The sequence below is a fragment of the Caloenas nicobarica genome, chromosome 1 (genome assembly GCF_036013445.1).
Source record: "Caloenas nicobarica isolate bCalNic1 chromosome 1, bCalNic1.hap1, whole genome shotgun sequence".
Taxonomy (NCBI): Eukaryota; Metazoa; Chordata; class Aves; order Columbiformes; family Columbidae; genus Caloenas; species Caloenas nicobarica.
In genome coordinates, this window is record NC_088245.1 from 204,147,639 (window position 1) to 204,164,751 (window position 17,113).

At 41.8% G+C, this 17,113-nt stretch overlaps 1 protein-coding gene and 8 non-coding genes across 11 annotated transcripts; all 9 read left to right on the plus strand.

The window, feature by feature from the left end:
- The first annotated feature begins 799 nt into the window (after positions 1–799).
- TAF1D (TATA-box binding protein associated factor, RNA polymerase I subunit D) lies at positions 800–16,390 on the plus strand. 3 transcript variants are annotated; one of them, XM_065658228.1, is made up of 17 exons: positions 800–876; positions 4,244–4,489; positions 4,594–5,059; positions 5,335–5,510; positions 7,241–7,301; positions 7,618–7,905; positions 9,246–9,314; positions 9,561–9,613; positions 9,944–10,054; positions 10,864–11,008; positions 11,338–11,384; positions 12,261–12,298; positions 12,784–12,844; positions 13,249–13,303; positions 14,249–14,321; positions 15,168–15,222; positions 15,988–16,390. In XM_065658228.1, the coding sequence occupies exons 2-6, from the start codon at positions 4,257–4,259 to the stop codon at positions 7,771–7,773; spliced, it is 1,092 nt and encodes a 363-aa protein (XP_065514300.1). In that variant the 5' UTR covers positions 800–876; positions 4,244–4,256; the 3' UTR covers positions 7,774–7,905; positions 9,246–9,314; positions 9,561–9,613; positions 9,944–10,054; positions 10,864–11,008; positions 11,338–11,384; positions 12,261–12,298; positions 12,784–12,844; positions 13,249–13,303; positions 14,249–14,321; positions 15,168–15,222; positions 15,988–16,390. The 3 variants fall into 3 exon arrangements, with proteins under 3 accessions (XP_065514300.1, XP_065514302.1, XP_065514301.1); XM_065658230.1 differs by lacking the exon at positions 13,249–13,303; XM_065658229.1 differs by lacking the exon at positions 9,944–10,054.
- Positions 9,359–9,430, plus strand: LOC135984659 (small nucleolar RNA SNORD5). Its single transcript, XR_010605704.1, has one exon. It is a non-coding gene; the product is annotated as a small nucleolar RNA SNORD5 (small nucleolar RNA).
- Positions 10,627–10,753, plus strand: LOC135984652 (small nucleolar RNA SNORA40). Its single transcript, XR_010605697.1, has one exon. It is a non-coding gene; the product is annotated as a small nucleolar RNA SNORA40 (small nucleolar RNA).
- LOC135984645 (small nucleolar RNA SNORA8) lies at positions 11,080–11,218 on the plus strand. The gene has a single exon (XR_010605690.1). It is a non-coding gene; the product is annotated as a small nucleolar RNA SNORA8 (small nucleolar RNA).
- On the plus strand, positions 11,615–11,747 carry LOC135984647 (small nucleolar RNA SNORA1). The gene has a single exon (XR_010605692.1). It is a non-coding gene; the product is annotated as a small nucleolar RNA SNORA1 (small nucleolar RNA).
- On the plus strand, positions 12,468–12,540 carry LOC135984642 (small nucleolar RNA Z40). The gene has a single exon (XR_010605687.1). It is a non-coding gene; the product is annotated as a small nucleolar RNA Z40 (small nucleolar RNA).
- LOC135984649 (small nucleolar RNA SNORA18) lies at positions 13,063–13,194 on the plus strand. Its single transcript, XR_010605694.1, has one exon. It is a non-coding gene; the product is annotated as a small nucleolar RNA SNORA18 (small nucleolar RNA).
- On the plus strand, positions 13,994–14,132 carry LOC135984643 (small nucleolar RNA SNORA8). Its single transcript, XR_010605688.1, has one exon. It is a non-coding gene; the product is annotated as a small nucleolar RNA SNORA8 (small nucleolar RNA).
- LOC135984646 (small nucleolar RNA SNORA25) lies at positions 15,262–15,391 on the plus strand. The gene has a single exon (XR_010605691.1). It is a non-coding gene; the product is annotated as a small nucleolar RNA SNORA25 (small nucleolar RNA).
- Positions 16,391–17,113: the final 723 nt, after the last annotated feature.

Consider the following 17,113-nt stretch of genomic DNA (forward strand, 5'->3'; position numbering starts at 1 on the left):
CGAAAGATCGTCTAGTCCAATGCCCCCGCCGGAGCAGGAACACCCAGATGAGGTTACACAGGAAGGTGTCCAGGCGGGTTTGAATGTCTGCAGAGAAGGAGACTCCACAACCTCCCTGGGCAGCCTGTTCCAGGCTCTGGCACCTTCACTGAGAGGAAGTTTCTTCTCAAATTTAAGTGGAACCTCCTGTCTTCCAATTTGAACCCATTGCCCCTTGTCCTGTTATTGTTTGTCACCGAGAAGAGCCTGGCTCCATCCTCGTGACACCCACCCTTTACATATTTATAAACATTAATGAGGTCTCCCCTCAGTCTCCTCCAAACTAAAGAGCCCCAGCTCCCTCAGCCTTTCCTCATAAGGAGATGCTCCATTCCCTTCATCATCTTCGTGGCTGCGCTGGACTCTCTCCAGCAGTTCCCTGTCCTTGAACTGAGGGGCCCAGAACTGGACACCCTATTCCGGGTGCGAGTCGCGGGTTATGGAGCCGTGCCCGCTGGCCGGCGGGCTGGTGCGCGGGGAAGGGCCCGGGGCGGGCGGCCGGCCCGGCGCGGTGTCCTGGGGAGCGGCGGCCGGCGCTCGGGGAGGCTCCTCCGGGAGCGGGGCGGGTGGGGCGGCCCGGCCCGTGGGGACGGGGCGGGTGCCCACGCACGGCGTGTCCGCCGTGGCGCCGGCCCCAGCGCTGCCGCAGCCCGGCTCGGGGCCTGAGGTAAACGTTGGCGAGCTAAGGGGTGGCGATTTGAGGAGAAGGGAAGTTTGTGTGAAATAATCAGCCGGTTACACCTTGTTTTCTTTGTTTCCTGAGGAGATCTGTCTGGCCCGCTGGCCGTTCAGCACACAGGCGCAGCAGAGGCGGTAAACGGTGCAGAGCTGCGAACTGTAAGTACCGAGCACAGCCCGGGGAGCTGTGAGGGCTGGTGTCGCGTGTGGTGGTGCTTGGGTGTCGTCCTGTTTCACAGAATCACAGAATCACAGAATGTTAGGGATTGGAAGGGACCTCGAAAGATCATCTAGTCCAATCCCCCTGCCAGAGCAGGAACACCTAGGTGAGGTTACACAGGAAGGCGTCCAGGCGGGTTTTGAATGTCTCCAGAGAAGGAGACTCCACAACCTCCCTGGGCAGCCTGTTCCAGTGTTCCGTCACCCTCACTGAGAAGAAGTTTCTTCTCACATTTAAGTGGAACCTCTTGTGTTCCAGCTTGAACCCATTACCCCTTGTCTTACTGTTGGTTGTCACCGAGAAGAGCCTGGCTCCATCCTCGTGACACCCACCCTTTATATATTTATAAACATTGATGAGGTCACCCCTCAGTCTCCTCTTCTCCAAGCTAAAGAGACCCAGCTCCCTCAGCCTTTCCTCATAAGGGAGATGCTCCACTCCCTTAATCATCTTTGTGGCCCTGCGCTGGACTCTCTCCAGCAGTTCCCTGTCCTTCTTGAACTGAGGGGCCCAGAACTGGACACAATATTCCAGATGAGGTCTCACCAGGGCAGAGTAGAGGGGAAGGAGAACCTCTCTCGACCTACTAACCACTCCTCTTCTAAGACACCCCAGGATGCCATTGGCCTTCTTGGCCACAAGGGCCCAGTGCTGGCTCATGGTCATCCTGCTGTCCACCAGGACCCCCAGGTCTCTTTCCCCTACACTGCTCTCTAATAGGTCATTCCCCAACCTGTACTGGAACCTGGGGTTGTTCCTGCCCAGATGCAAGACTCTACATTTCCCCTTGTTATATTTCATTAAATTTTTCCCCGCCCAACTCTCCAGCCTGTCCAGATCTCGCTGGATGGCAGCACAGCCCTCTGGCGTGTCAGCCACTCCTCCCAGCTTGGTGTCATCAGCAAACTTGCTGATAGTACACTCAATTCCCTCATCCAAGTCATTGATGAATATATTGAACAGTATTGGTCCCAGAACTGACCCTTGAGGCACTCCACTAGATACAGGCCTCCAACCAGACTCCGCCCCATCGTGTTTGTCAGGTCTTGGGTGAACTGATGTTAACGGTGTGGCTGCAGTTTGTCCAGGACATAGGTGCAGGTTGCTGCTAAAAACCACATTTCCTCACACTGATATGTATATCTTGATACAACAGATCCCAATTGTCGTTCTGATTTTTTTTTTTTTTTTTATAACAGTATGTAAGATTTGTATTTTAATAATTTGCACTTAAGAGGAACTTGTACTTTGTTATCTACTGACCATATATTAGGATAAGATCTGTATTTTGTTGCTTACTAACCGTATTTAGGTAGGATACCTCGCTGTACTAACCACAAACTTGCAAAAGATGTTGATGGAGTGGAACAGAGTCCTTAGAAGCAGAACTTAAAGCAAATAAGAAGGGTAATAAATAACTGAAGCTATAGAATTGCTGCTTAGTGTAAGCACAAATGGACTGCGCCTGCTCAGTGAGCTGCCAGCATAAAGAGGTCAACCAGTGAACAAGTGATGAAGATGATAAACGACCCTCGCAGAGGAAGGAACGACCATCGAAGAGATGGAAAGAGGTTGTAATACCAGTGGGAGGACGCTAGATGACAGCAGAGGCCATAGAATAATCTGCCTTATGCATCTGCAATTAGTTCTCAGAGTAGGCAGCCAATATGATAATGATTTCTGGGAAATGTAATGAGTGTGTAATATTTGTACCAATATAAACCATGTATAACCGACTAGTCAGTGGCGCACCTATGGAGGGACACCCTTGGCACTGAATAAAGAAATGCTACTTTTAAAACCCTAAAATATGATTTTAAGAGTCCGTTACTTTGCCAGTTTCATGGTACCAGTATGGCTGCAGTTTGTCCAGGGCATAGGTGCATGTTGCTGCTAAAAACCACCTTTCCTCACAGTGAATGGCAGATTGAGCCCCTGTGCTGCTATTTTAAGTGCATTAGGATGAGTTTAAGGTCTAGCGTACTTCTGAACCTGCATTTAATGCAGGTTTGGAATTAAATATTTTCATTTTGGAAGAAATGCAGTGGGGTGGGTTCTGCCTTGAACAGTTAGATGATGCAAAAAGTTATCTAATTGTAGGCTGCTTAAAATTCAGCCACTGGTGTGTGGCTGCAGCAGACTTGTGATATTTTTATCAATCTTTGTTCTGAGAGTAACTTGGAGGTCACTGTAGCTGGATGGATTATAGATGAAAGAGAACTTAATATTGTGAGTAGTCGTGGCTGGTTGTGTTCTGTAGCCATGTGTCCTGGCCTGCTATTCTTATTCTTTACTGCTGATCTATATAGATGTACTATGTTTTCAGACTTCTCAATTTGGTGTTGCTTACACCATACTTTTGGGAGGCCTTCTTCCTGAATCCATGCAGTAATCTGTAGCCTACAACATGAAACTGTTATCCAGATAATAGCAGGTTATCTGCATTTGGTTGAGTCTTCAGATGCTAAATGGCGTGTAATTACATTTGAAATATTAATGGGTATGATGATGGGTTTGTGAAATGGTAAAAAGTACAGTAAAATTACAAAGATGCAGATCTACATGGCTAGTAAATGACCAAGGACCAGATAAAATAACTCAAGGCTGTTAAGTAAGAAAGACCTGTTTCTCTGCTATGTGTTTCAGTCCCTTTTGTATAGACATGGGCAGCTGAAGGCGTGGATTGGGTTGTCTTGCAGGTTTGACTGAAAATTAACATTTTGTTTGTGGGACTGTTTTCCATGTGGGTTGATAGCCAGTGAGCAAAGGATTGATAGATGATTAGAGCAGGAGGCTTTAATTATCATGTAGCTAGCAAAAGAAGAGAGGGAAGATGGCATTGCTTCTGGTGACGACACTATTAGATTAGTTTAAAAAGGTTGTAAAGCACAGGGAGGTGGCTATCTGTGTGTGACTTAAAGCTGCAATGTCCTTCCAAGTATAAGAAGCTGTTGGCTTACATGTGTCCTTATACAAGGGAAAATTTATTCCTAGTAGAGAGAGAGTTAAAATACTTGGAACTCCGATCTATGAGTTTCTGAACAATCTGATGCAACTCTGAAGTTAGCCTTGCTTTGAGCAGGAGTTGGACCAAAAGAGCTGTAAAAATCCCTTCTGACCTAAATTATGCTATGAATGTCTTAAGTCACTGCAACTTAACTGCTACTCTGAGGGTTCATATACATTAGCTCGTGGTTTGCAGGAGAATCTGTGCTGAAGGTTGTTCTTGTAAGTTGAGTGGTGGAAGGCTTGTTACCTGATTACATAGAATTTTCTTTAAAGCCTTGAATTCTCATTGATTTTTAGGGCACACTGAAGCATGACTGATGCAGATGAGTCTCAGGCTTCTGGCTCTGATTATGCTAATGCCCAAGAACCAATATGCAGCCAGCAGAAAGAACCATATAAGGTACATGCATGTGAAACAAATACACAAATGAAGCATTCACATTCAAGACAGAAGAAAGCTGCTCCTGAGGAGTCTTCAGATGAGCTTAACGGTGTATGCAGACCTTCAGCTGAGGTTTTACTGGACAGCAGTGACTCAGAAATGTGAGTTTCGTCTCTAGTTTAGAATTTTTTGTGTGAAGTACCTGTGTCATATATCATAAAAGTATACATTCTTTTGAAAGTAAATATTATTTTTTCCTTTTCAGTGATCTCTCTGCTGCTGGTGGCAGTGAGTACCATCCCAAGAGCTCCATTGCACCTTCAAAGCAAAAAAAGAGATCTCTGTCTCCAGGGCAACAAGCTGGATCTGTTGAAGGAGTGCCTGACAGTGAAAGCTCTTCCGATTCTTCCGTGTCCCATCCAAGTCCGCTGAAATCATTGGAAACTTCCAAGCAGCAGAAGTCAAAACTCAATTTGAAAGCCATTTTTGCCTATCACTTCAGAGGAAAGAAGTTTAAGGCTGCTGCGCACCGAAAATTCAAGGTTGTCTCAGGGAAGAGGAGGAAGAAGAGAAAATATGAGAGCACAGGGAAGCCTGTAGGGAGGCCACCGCTGACAGCCTCGCCTTTAGAGCAAAAGAGAAGGCTTCTAGACAGAGGTTTTCGGTTCCCTTTTGTTGAAAAACATTATGGAAAGAAAGATCTTCCCTTAAAGATGGTTCTTGGCTATGAGGTGAGTCCTCTTTTGTGGGATAAATGTATTTTTTTCATTCAGTCTAAAAGCAGTGAATTTAAATTGGCTATGTTGTGTTTCTACCTGATATCCTACAAGAAAATGAGGAAACGGTTTTTACCTCTGTTGAACAGAACACTTGATGTTGTCTGTTTAATACCTTTGAGACAAACACAGCTAAAATATGGGCGCCAGTATAATACTACAATTCAGTTCATGGTATAAATGCTTTATAGTCATTTTTAAGATCTCACCTGATGTATTTTTTTCTTTAGCAAGCAGCTACAAAGGGATATTTGCAGTACATTGAAGTGCTTAAATATGAAGAACATCTTAGAAAAGCTCTAAAAGCCCTTGAGGCTGATGAAGACTTAGAGAGAGAATGTCTGGTGGTACGGAAACACAAATATTTAGATGATGAAGGCCCCATTTCTCCTATTCAGGAGGCAAGGTAAGTTCGTCTTTATATTTTTAGGTGGTATAAAACTTGGTTTATTTGTTCTTACCTAAATATAAATGCGTGTGTGTACAGGCAGATGCATGTTTGCTGGTGTGGGGAGGGCACCAGCCCTGCTTTAGTCTCCAATCCCAAACAGCACTGTGCAGGTTGCTCTGGAGAAAACTAACTCCATCCAGCCACACCAGTGCAGTCTCTGCTGCTCTGACACTTGAAAAATTCAGGAGATAGGAGAGGAGCATGTGGGTTTGTTACAGTTGTAGGTGTATCAAGTTCAGCTCTTATCCTGTCCTTTTAACTGCTGTCAACATTGTGTAATCTAAGTGTGAGTATCTGCTTATGAAAGTGTTGTTTATTTTGGGAACAAAGTGCTCAGCCACTTGGGATTCTGTGCTTGTAAATATGACCTGGAACTTCTCATAGAACGAGATATTTTTAATCTGAAGACAGATCATTCTTTCAAGTGGTGATTTGTAATGTCTCATTAAAATGATATGGTAAAAATGTTCCTGAGATGAGTTTCTCTATAGTTACCCCAGATAATGAAGTGGAGTGTTTTATGGCAAAGACTAAAGGATATTTTTTAACTTCCTTTTTACTGTATTAAGCATTGAAGTATCATCCTTGGTCTTTATGATCAAGCAGTTAACTTAGATGCAATAAAGGGATCAGTAAATCAGCAAGAATACTTAATATTTTAAGTATACTCAGCACATTAAATTAGAAAGACTAAAAGACAGTGTAAGGTACAAAGCAGTCTTTCAGCTGCTTTTCACTTCAGTAATCACTTACACTGCTAATTATGTGAGTAGAAGTATTAGGGTGAGCATGTAAAATGAGTAACAATAATTAGTTTGCTCTCTTACAAAAGACCAGAAGAAACAAAGTTCTGTAGAATAAATGCAAGTCAGCTTATCCAGACATTGAATTCTTTATAGGAATGAGTATTGGAAGATTTTGTAGGTTTTAGAACCAGCTCTTCCTGTGCCACTCATTGAATAAAATGGTTTAATTTCCTTTGAGGGAGTCCTTTCTGTCTTAAACCTGTCGATGCCAGTAGAACTGGATTTCATACTTATGTTCCATGGCAGTGCAGAGATAATATTTTTCAGTTATAATAGCAGGAAGACAGCTTTGTGCTCCTGTTGGCTAATGCCTGTTGTCTGATTTTCTTGATCATATTCTGCTGGGTTTCTGGCTTGCTGACTTTCTAGTTTGTTTGGTGGTGTAATCATAAATATCTCAATACTACTATTGATGTCTGATACTGAATGTTTCTTCTGCTGCTAAGCACTGCTTCTGTCCTGCCGGAATTGCTACTTAGGATGCAGTTCTGGATTCAGAAACTACAATTTGAGAACAACCTTATGCAGAAGTAGTATTATCTTACACCTACCCTGTTTCCCCGAAAATAAGACAGGGTCTTATATTAATTTTCGCTTCAAAAGATGCTTACTTTTTTTACATGTGTAGCTGCCTGGACACTATTTAAATTGACTTTTTAATGAACTGCAACTAGGGCTTATTTTTGGGTTAGGGCTTATATTTTGAGCATCCTCAAAAATCCTGAAAAATCATGCTCGGGCTTCTTTTTGGGGAAACAGGGTACAAGCTGTAGCACTTCCTTACACATTAAGAGAAACCAGGGGCTGTGGTAGGGCAATAATTTGCATATTTTGGGCTACTATAAAAATAGGAACTTGACTTGAATTTTTATATTTCAGTGATGATGGTGATGACAGCTTGAATTCTCATAATCAAGATGACTTTGATGCCAAAGTAGTGGTGAGTAAATATTCCTTAACTTCAGAAACTCTCTAACCTTATTTCTCTTCTGAGGTTAAAGAGTAGGTAATGTTTTGAGTACTTAATTCTTGAACTTAGATCCAGAGTTAACTGTGTCATACCTGTGAATCCTGATCTGTAATGCAGAAGGAAGTTGTTTTGAGAGTCTACACTCTCTATGAAGTAGTGCTGGAATGTATAGGAATTCTGGAGTTTTCTGAAGAGTTCTATAAGTTTGTGAAGTTACTACCAAAATCTTACCTTTTAAGTGTCTCAAAACTAGACTTGTGAATATTTCTATCTTCCATTTTCTTAGGAGAACAGCTCTTTCATTATAAGCAGTAAAATTCCCAGTAAGAAAAAGTCAAAGCAAGAAAGAAAACGTGCAAAATCACCTAAAGTCATTGAAGTAGAGGAGGAAGAAGACTGTGCTGCTGCAAACTCTGGGCTTCTGCAAGGGTCACCCCAGTGAACAGAAAACTGAGCAATGAAGTGGCAGTGGTCACTCTTCAGTTACCTTTTTCATGGCCTACTTGGTTTAAAACATTGTTCTGAAGCCAGTATTAAGCTATCAACCAAGCAACCTAGTCAGGTTTGGTTTAAGGTGAGTATATTGGGCTTGTGCCTGAGATGGTTACAAAACCAGTAATATTTGTCTTTTTGCTAAGCTTCTAAGTGTCTTCTTTGCTGTCCTTTATCAAGTGTATGATATCCTTGATCCAGTGGCTGATAATCTTGCTGAAATGCTGGCTTCTGCGACTTGACTAGTTTTAACCAATGGATTATGGAATTTATGTAGTTAAAAATAGGAAAACAAGTTCTAAATATTGTAACATAGTAGCAGCACAGTATAGGAAAGTGTATGCATTTGTGTATGTACATACATGTGCTTATGTTACAAAGGACAATTTGGATGCCTTTCTTTCATAGGTGACTTTTGTAAGTGGCACTTGATTATTTTTCTGTGTCTTAAGGAAATGCAGGTTAAACTTTGAAATACTTTGAGAGCTAAGGGTTGAAGACACAATTGAAGCTTAATGCAAATCAAGTGCCAATAGTAAAAATTCAGAAGTGGTTAGTCAACTTGGGCACAAGTCTATTGCAAAATATGGTTAATGTATTTGAACGATGATAAAAATCAGTTTGTATGATTGAGGTTGACTATGTGGAATAACTTTCCAGGAAACTAATTCTCTGCTCCTGAATCCAATAGAATAACCTGAATTTATAAGTTATCTTAAAAAATAACTGTAGCAGCATAGTGAATCGTGGATTAAAAGATTGTTTCTCCCCTTTTGCCCTCCTCTGTCCAGAATGGGTTCTGTTGTGAACATGACTAAGCAGAAGATCAAAGCTCTTTATGATGACATTACTTAACAAGCGTTGCCCCAGTTGCAAACACCTTTTCTCAAGGGTGCTTTAGACCGTTGGAAACATGACTAATGAATGTTTAAAAGTGGTCTGAATACAGCTAACTCCTAGATGACAAGGCTGTCTTGGTAGCAGTAGAAATAAAAAATTGTTTAAGAAGTTTACTTGTCAATCAACAATACTGAAAAAACAAAGGGTAATCTGCCTCACTCAAATGCTCTTAATAACCAAATGGCTGTCAGCAACAAACTAACAGCTGTTCATCAGGTAAAAGTAGTCTGGGACAAACAGTGATATTGTCAGAAAAAGACTTAATATCTCCTGGTTTCATTTCCTTCAAAATGTAGTTGACAGTGTGAGAAGATATACAGTGAGTCCTCAGTACAATGAGAGCAGATCAAGCAGCATTTCTTATGTGCTTGAATTAAGGTCCCAAGTCTTTGTAAAGGAAGTTTGAGGTTTCCCAGTTGCAACTTGGTAGCTAGGGGGTAAAACTGTAAAAATTACTCTGCAGTAGTTTAAGATCACATTGAGTATTGGTCCAAAATTAATGGTTAAACGTGATTCTTCCAGGCATGTACCTGAGAAATACTCCATGGCTTGAAAGACTCATCCTGGACCGAGGATCGTGGTTCTGGCGTGGTAAGGCATAGTGAGGTGGTACCTGGAGTCCTGCTCATTCTGCAGTTCATGTGATGAATTTTTCTGTTCAACTGCTGAGTGACTCAGAAATGAACTAAATTTCAATTCTGATTAGAACTGGATAAATACACATGAAAATCAAGCTTATTACAACCGCTAAATTGATTGCTGAGACCTAGCTTTTGGCCTTAGGAATCTTGAGTTATCCGATCATACCTGACAGTTCTTATCACTTTTTTCTTCTAGTTTGTTGCCTTTGGAAGATGAAATACTACCGCTCAGTTCTCTCGATGTGCAAGGTAAGCTGTTACTTGGTTTGCAGTTCCTATTTTCTTCAGGTAGCTTTTATACTTCGTTTCACCCAACATTTTGGAAAAAACTGTATTCCGTAGTTCAAGTGTGAATACATTACAGTGTTTCATAGCTGTGCAACCTTGTGTGAAGGCTTCCAAAGTATGGAGCTCAGTGCAACATCTCTTCTCTCAGTCTGACCAAAATTAGAGCCTGTAGCCTCTGCTTGAATGAAAACCCAAACTTTTGAGTTCTTGAATACTTGTGTATTAAATGCAGTTTTTGTTAGAAGTCATATATAGAAGTACATTGGTTTTACCTGATGTTGAATGCTGCAGGGCAACTTAAATCTTACCTGAGTGGTTTGGATGCTACCTGGGACCTTCACTGCTGTACCTTTCTGTACTGGACTGTATCATTCAGCTGCAGCTTCTGATCGCTTCCGTTTGGTAAAGTTTCATCTTAATGCATGTCCCATGCAAGAACAGAGGGGACGGCACGAAGAAGCCAATAGTAGTCTTGCACAAATATATTGGTAAAGCTGTGAAACTTACTGCAGGATGTTACCCAGTTCATGTAGCTTCAGGAGAGTCTGGGAAATAGAATGGAAGAAAACGCCATGTGAGATTACTGGATAGGAAAACATCTTGAACATGGGAAGCCCTGAGCTAAAGCTGGGCAGTGATGAAACCTAGCAAGAACATACTTAAGAGGATAGGATCAAGGCACTTTCTTTGGCCATTGCTGCAGTAAGGGCACTGGACTAGAAAACATCAGTTTGACGTGGCATAAATTGTTCTTATGTCAGCATGATACTGGATTTTCTGCCAGTTACTGGATTTTCTGCCAGTTACCTTGGTCAAAACTATACCTGTCTCTAAAAATAGAAAACAGTAGTGGAAAGTGACAGTTATTATTGTAAGTATGTAGCAGACTGAGAAATAACTTGATTTTTTGGTACTGTTAAAAAGCTGTTTCAAAAATAGTAAAAAGATAAAAGTTGATGCAGTCAGTCTGTTCCAGCACGTGTTCAGTTTTTGTCTGTTGCTGTAGACAAAAACCTGGAACCTAGTGCTTAGAAAAAACCCTTCTTTCGCAACCCACAGCTGATGAACGTATTAGTTGTGTTACATATATGAAGGGACAATATTTGCATGTATTTGATCAGCAATTCATTTAAATCCTGAGGAATCTAGGGTGTGAGTTTCATGTTTGTGATTTGCAGAAGTGTGGTTCAGTTATGTCAATCTCTTTCCAGGCTCTGCAGGTGAACACACCAGCTCTGCAGCCGTGAGCAGCTGCAACTTTTTTGAACTGCTTGAATTCTTACAGCTGTTTGCTGCCCTTCTGATGTACAAATCTAGTACTTTGGTGGGCTTTTGTGGAATGTGTTGGTGAAAAAGGTAAGCTTTGTGTGTAAGAGTATTAGATTTCTTCAATTACTATTTCCACAGCAAATAATCAGACTAATTTGTGCACTGTCTGGTATCTGCACCCAGCAGTGTCTCCCTGATGGGGTGTTCAAAAAGCAGTGCTACTGTATTTCAGCAGTTGGCATCGTTGGTTTTCATGCAGATGTGCTGGTTAAACTTGGTATTTCTGTTGAAACAAGTAGATTGAAGGTTTCTTATTGCGAAGTTTGTCAGATACCACATTGAAGAACTGTTGAACTGTTATGAGATAAAAGTATAGTTAAAGCAATGGCCTTTTTCTAAAACATTTTTTCTTAAAGGGCATTCCTGTGATGTCTGGAACACAGTGGAAAGCCTCTACTTAAGGGTAAGTACTGAGGAAATAGTTGTTTTTTCTGAGGTGGAGGTAGTTGGATGAGCATCATAAAAACTCAAGTCTTAGCTTTTTGGTTGCCTTTTTACAAAGAAGCAATATTTTATTTTGAAACACAAATCCAAGTACCAGATGGCAGCTAGCGACATGTTTCTTTTGAAGTTAACTGGCTGGGCTTCAAAACCAGAAGCTATTCTACAGACATTGTCAAGAGTTAATTGCTATGCCTCGTTATTCAGCAAATAGACACGACTCAACTGTGTGTCTGAATTGAAGAACGTGGCTAGAAGACTAACAGGTTCTGCTTTCCTCGCTGTAAAGCTAATTGCAGTGGTGACAATGAGACCTGTAACAGGTTTACTTAGTGGAAGAATTATGCAAACGTAGTTCAAAATGTAGCTACTGTAAATCTTGAGGATTAGCTTGTTTAGTTTTTTTTTTTAATTCTGCCTACTAGAGGAACTAGAATCGGCAGGTAAAGACATGCAGTGCTGCATTCTTGTAGATGGTTTATTAGAGCATATTTGTAAGGTGTCTTAAAATTGTGTGTCAGATGGGTTTTCTTTACATCACGACACCAGCTGACTGTTGGGTAACTCCCTTGGTTGTACATTCTGTGCCATGGTGCTCTGATTTCTTGAATTGCAGATGGATTTTGTTGATAGTTGTATGGTAGTCTGGGCCATGCCTCTGTCAAAAAAAATGAACAAACAAACCAACACGTTGTTGTGCCATTAGCATTCAGACAGCATAACTGGGGTACAGTCTGCCTGCTTCGAGTATAAAAGTACCGAAGTCATAGTAAAAATTACTACAATGCTGAAGTAACTTGGAATTATTACTCAGTTGCAACAATTTCCTTCTTTTTAGGGAGCCTACATGATGGTCCAGTCTGAACTAGCATCACGGTAAGTTAGTGTGACAGATTGGTTTTTAGCCCTTGCCTGTTGCAGGTTAGCTGTCCGTCTTCAACCTGCTGAGCTGCTTGTATTGCTGGTTTTCTTACTGAGAAGATGCAGTGTTGCTTTAGAAAACATGAAAGCTTGTCTTCCTCCGAATTTGAGAATGCTGTGAGAAAATTGTTGTGATGATTGGCAATATGTTCAACTGCTCTGAAGAGAGTGAGTGAGAATAGCCTTTCTGAACAAATCCGTTACCTTAGTGTTCTTTTTATGTCACTTTATTCTGAGCATCTTAACAAGCAGTGTTTTGTGTCAGTGAGCAAAGATCATGACTCTGATTTTTTTGTAAAGAAAAGCTTCTCTCAGAGAGAGAGGCTATCCAGGAATGCCTGTGGTGGTTAGAAATCACCTAAGTACCAAGTACTGCTCTAGGTTCTGATGGTTTTGTGTGCATATACATGTCAGTCTGTAACCTTAGCTTGTTTTTTCAGGTGGAGTGTAATGAGAAGAAATACAGAACACCATTTCGCAGAAATCCGAGGCCTCTTCTAGGTTAGTACAACCTCTGAGGTTCTGCGCATACCTTAATGACAGAGGGCTTAAAACTGTTGCTCACACAAAGGAGTTCCACTAACGTGGGGAAGATAAAATACCACTTACCTTCCTCCTGCCCCCAAATGTCTTGAAACAAATGTACGAAGTGTTTTTTTGAGATACCTTTCCAGTCTGCTTAATTTGTATCTGTTGTGTTAATTTATAGTAGCAGAAGTGTTGAGGTCTATCCCGATAGGATCTCTTCTGTAGGTTCGTGTCGTTGGAAACGCCTCACAGAATAAACTTGTGGTTTCGCTTTGCCCATTGAACTACCTGTTAGCTCTGTGGGATAAAACTGCAAGACAAATCTCTGCAGATGTAGTATCCTGGGAACTGCAATAATGCTTTATGTTTTCCTTTAGGTACTGACTTATGCTTTTGACACAAATGAAAAAGTGATTCAAGTGGAAAAGCTTGGTAAGAGTCAAGAGATGGTGTGTTCTGGGTCCTCAGGTGTAACCAAAATTTTGGATTACATGGGCCGAACTTACTCTTTGGCCAGGTTTTTGTGTAGGTACCTGATCACTAACATGATTTATTGCGGTTTGAGTTTTCTGGATGGCTTGAAACAATCTATTCCCCCTTTGATCACCAAGGAGTGATTCTTCATTTCCTGTTTTGGTGGCTGTAAGTAAGAATAGACAGTGCTATGGTCTCTGTCTGAACTTGAAGTGACTTTGTAAACATGCTGCATTTTTTTGTTCTGTGTCAAGTAGATGTTTGATATATTCATCCTGAGCAGCAGTATTGAGTTTTATGTCTGAAAGATCCTGAGTCTAAAGTGTTAATCTCTGAGCAGCTCAGCCAGTTTACTACTATAGCTTTAACATTTCTGGCTTCTGTTCTATAGAATGCAGAGTTTAAAGTAAAAGAAGCAAAATATTCTGGAAGAAGTATAAATCCTTCATGGCAGGAATACATACACACTTAAAAGAATTCTGAAGCTTCTGTTCCTTTTAGGTGAAATTCATGGAGTCTGTTTTCTTTTAGTTGCATGGCAGCTTTTGTGAAAGGAAGAGTACGTCAGCTCATCACGAGACACTAACTGCTGCACACAAAAAGCTTGAGTGTTAAAATGAGTGATTGCAGGTGAAAAACTGCAGCTGTTGCACTGTATGGTATCTGCACCCAGCAGCATTCTCCTGGTGGGGTGTTCAAAAACCAGTGCTACAGGAGGTCAGCATTTGGCATCGTTGGTTTTCATTCTGCTGTGTCTGTTAAACCTGGTATTTTTGCTGAAACAGTCTTCGTCCTTATTCAGGGATCTGGGTGTACTTGCTTTCTATTTCCATGTTCCAATATGAGAACTGGATACTGTCGACTGGACAAGTGCATTGAGTTTCTTTTTTTTTTTCTAAACAGGTGCTAAAGCACGGAACAATGTGATTTCTGCTGTGTTAGAAGAATGAGCTGTGGAAGATAACCTGTCTGACAGGTGAGTATGGAGTTACTTGTCAGTTCAGAAGGTTTCCTTGCAACTTTACACAAGTCCATGTGTTAACTTGGTATGACTGTAGAACATTGAAACCTCAGTCAGAGTGTGGAAATTGTCGTCTAGTAGCAGAGACTGCTGGGCAGTGATTCCCCAGTATCTGAGCAGGTTGTGTATCTGGGAGCCATTCTTGTGCGTATATATACTTGAAATGGATGTCACAATTGTGCAGCAATTTGTAGCACTAGTTTGAGTTAGACTGCTCTTGGTCATGAGGAATTGTTCTGCACTTGGAGCTTTTAACAGATTTTAGGCTTGTTGGTGTACACAGCTTGGCAGGATTGATTGGTCCTTAACAAGAAAGAAGGAGAACTTGAATATCAATTTTAAGTTGGTGGTAGCAGCAGTGAGAGCCGAGTACCTGGTCATTACCAAGGCTGCTGGGATGTTGCTGTTTCTGGTGAGCTGTGGACATGACCATAAAGCAAGTCCAGCAGTCTCTTCCATTGCCACATGATGTGGCACAAAGTCTGCTGGCAATAAAGCTGTAGTGTGGGTCAGACACAGCGCTCCCTCCTGCTGCTTCGATGACAGAGTAGGTTCCTGCTGAGGTGTAGGGCTGTGGCTGTGTCTTTGGGCACCTCCAGCACTTCAGATACAGAGGAACAAAAGTTCTATCCAGAACCTTTGTAACTTGGACTCCAGAAGCTGCTGTGGGGAGGATGGATGGTTGATGGTTGTCACACACAGAAGCAAAAAGGGGAGAGAAAGGGCTGCTCCGTGCAATTCACATCCAACTTTGTTGTTAACACTTTGCTTACACTAACCAAATCTGACTTTAACCCATAGCTGCAGTATGTCAGAGGGCTGAGAAACACCGAGTGCCACCAAAGTGAGTCTGAAGGTAAGAGTGCTCAGCAAAACTGCTGATACTGAAAGCTCCAGGTCACTTCAAAGAGAGTTTGCGTGGCTGAAAAACCAGCAGCTCTTAACGCGGTGACCGCATATTAAAATCCTCTGCAGGATGCCGTGGACACTTAGTGTGTGCTGTGGTCTATTTATGAGGAGATAAACTTTCCCTAGTGAGGCCTCTTGGGGTGAAAAAGGATGTTTATCCTCTGCCCTCAGGTGCTTTGAGATGCTGGTGTAGGGAAGAGGCTGCTCAGTTCCATTCTCAGACCAGTTGACTTTCACAGCATGTGAAGTTGGAGAACAGGTTAACACAGTTGTGACACCAGCAGTCTTGTGACTTAATTGCTGCTTCCTTTTTCCCTTGGCAATATGATACACTCCTAGAGCTGCATGAAGGTCTTAATCCGGAACAGCTGGGTGAGGGAGAAGTGCAGGGTGGGAATGCTACAGGCACAGTGAGTAGCTCCAGGAAACAGAAAATAATGGTATGTGGGGAGCTGGCATTGAGATGATGCTTCTGCCTCTTAACATTGTAGTAAGGGGGTATGTAAGTCTTTCCCGTGTTACTGCTTTGATACCAGTACCAAGTCCTGAAATTAAACTGCTTCAGACTAGAGGAAGCCTTGTTAAGTGTGAAGAACTCAATATGAGGAAGACAAAGTTCAAATGGCTGTGGGTTTTTTGGTGGTGTTTTGGTTTGTGGTTTTTGCGTTTTTGTTTGAGTGAAAGTGCTGATAGATGTTTTTTTCTCTCTCAGGTCCTGGTGAGGTTGCTGTGAGTGCTGCAAGGAAGAACTAGAAAGCTCTTTCAAACACAACCTTATTTAGACTGTTTATTGCAATAATCTAGAATTAAAGGTGTCATTCCAACTTCCCTTATTGGTCTGTTAGATGAAATAGTGGATGCTATTTGGAAACCAGTTCAGAAGCACAGGAAGCCTTTGCCCTCCTGGAAGGGATGGAGAGAGATGTTGCTGCCTGCTTTGTGTTGCAGAAGAGCTAACAAAGCTGAGTGAGTGAAGTTGTGATTTGACTGGAACAGGCTTCATCAGCCATTTTCCCTCACTTCTCTGTCGCTGAACTCCACTGTACTAAAGCTCTGGTGAGGTATTTACTCTGTACAGAATGTCAGTGTTTAAATAAAACTGTCTGAAAGCTGCAGCCTGGGATAATTTCCTGTTCTACTGTAAGCAAACATAGGAGAGGTGAGTAAATTACAGCTTGCTGGTAGCAAAGTGGAGGCTCAGTCTGTTTCTGATCATATTATAAGAACAGGAATATTCAGTCACACATTCAGCCTCTGCAGAACCTTGAGGGTGAAGATGAGACTATACATACTCTGCCCTTCCTTTTGCATTGCGAAGAGCCTCCACCTCACCTAACTGCATGGGATGACAAGCTGGTTTTGGCTTATGCTGCTACAGGGGGTAACAAATGGCTTTTGCTACTGCAGCACATGCAACTGCACCATGGAATGAAAAAAATAATCAGTGAAAGCAAGCCTAAAGTGAGAAGAGTCTGCTGCATTTTGAACAGGACCAGCCTTAATGAAATTGCCCTGCTATTCCACCTACCCATCACTACATTAAACTTTGTTGCAAAAGTTGCTTTGAGTTTGCCCTGTTATGATGTAATTACTTGGTTCTGAATTGGAGCTGGGGAAGCTTGGATAGAAGAAACACATTTGGAAGTAGTAGCAGTGTAATGTTTTTATTTTCTTTCTGCCTTTAGGTGCTTTAATATGTGCCTCTTGGCTGCAGAGCCCACACTTCCTAAAATCTTAAATCACATAGTGCAAAGAACAGATTAGAATTTCAGCTTTACAGAAGAAATTAATGTCTCAGAATTCAAGTATTCTTAAAAAATTTATTTGAAAATGTTTTA

Bases quoted from the DNA above. Each gene is read 5' to 3' on its own strand.
- TAF1D (XM_065658228.1), top strand. From the start codon at position 4,257: ATGACTGATGCAGATGAGTCTCAGGCTTCTGGCTCTGATTATGCTAAT. The intron at 4,490-4,593 runs GTGAGTTTCGTC...TTTCCTTTTCAG, and splicing joins GACAGCAGTGACTCAGAAAT to TGATCTCTCTGCTGCTGGTG. The intron at 5,511-7,240 runs GTAAGTTCGTCT...TTTATATTTCAG, and splicing joins TCTCCTATTCAGGAGGCAAG to TGATGATGGTGATGACAGCT.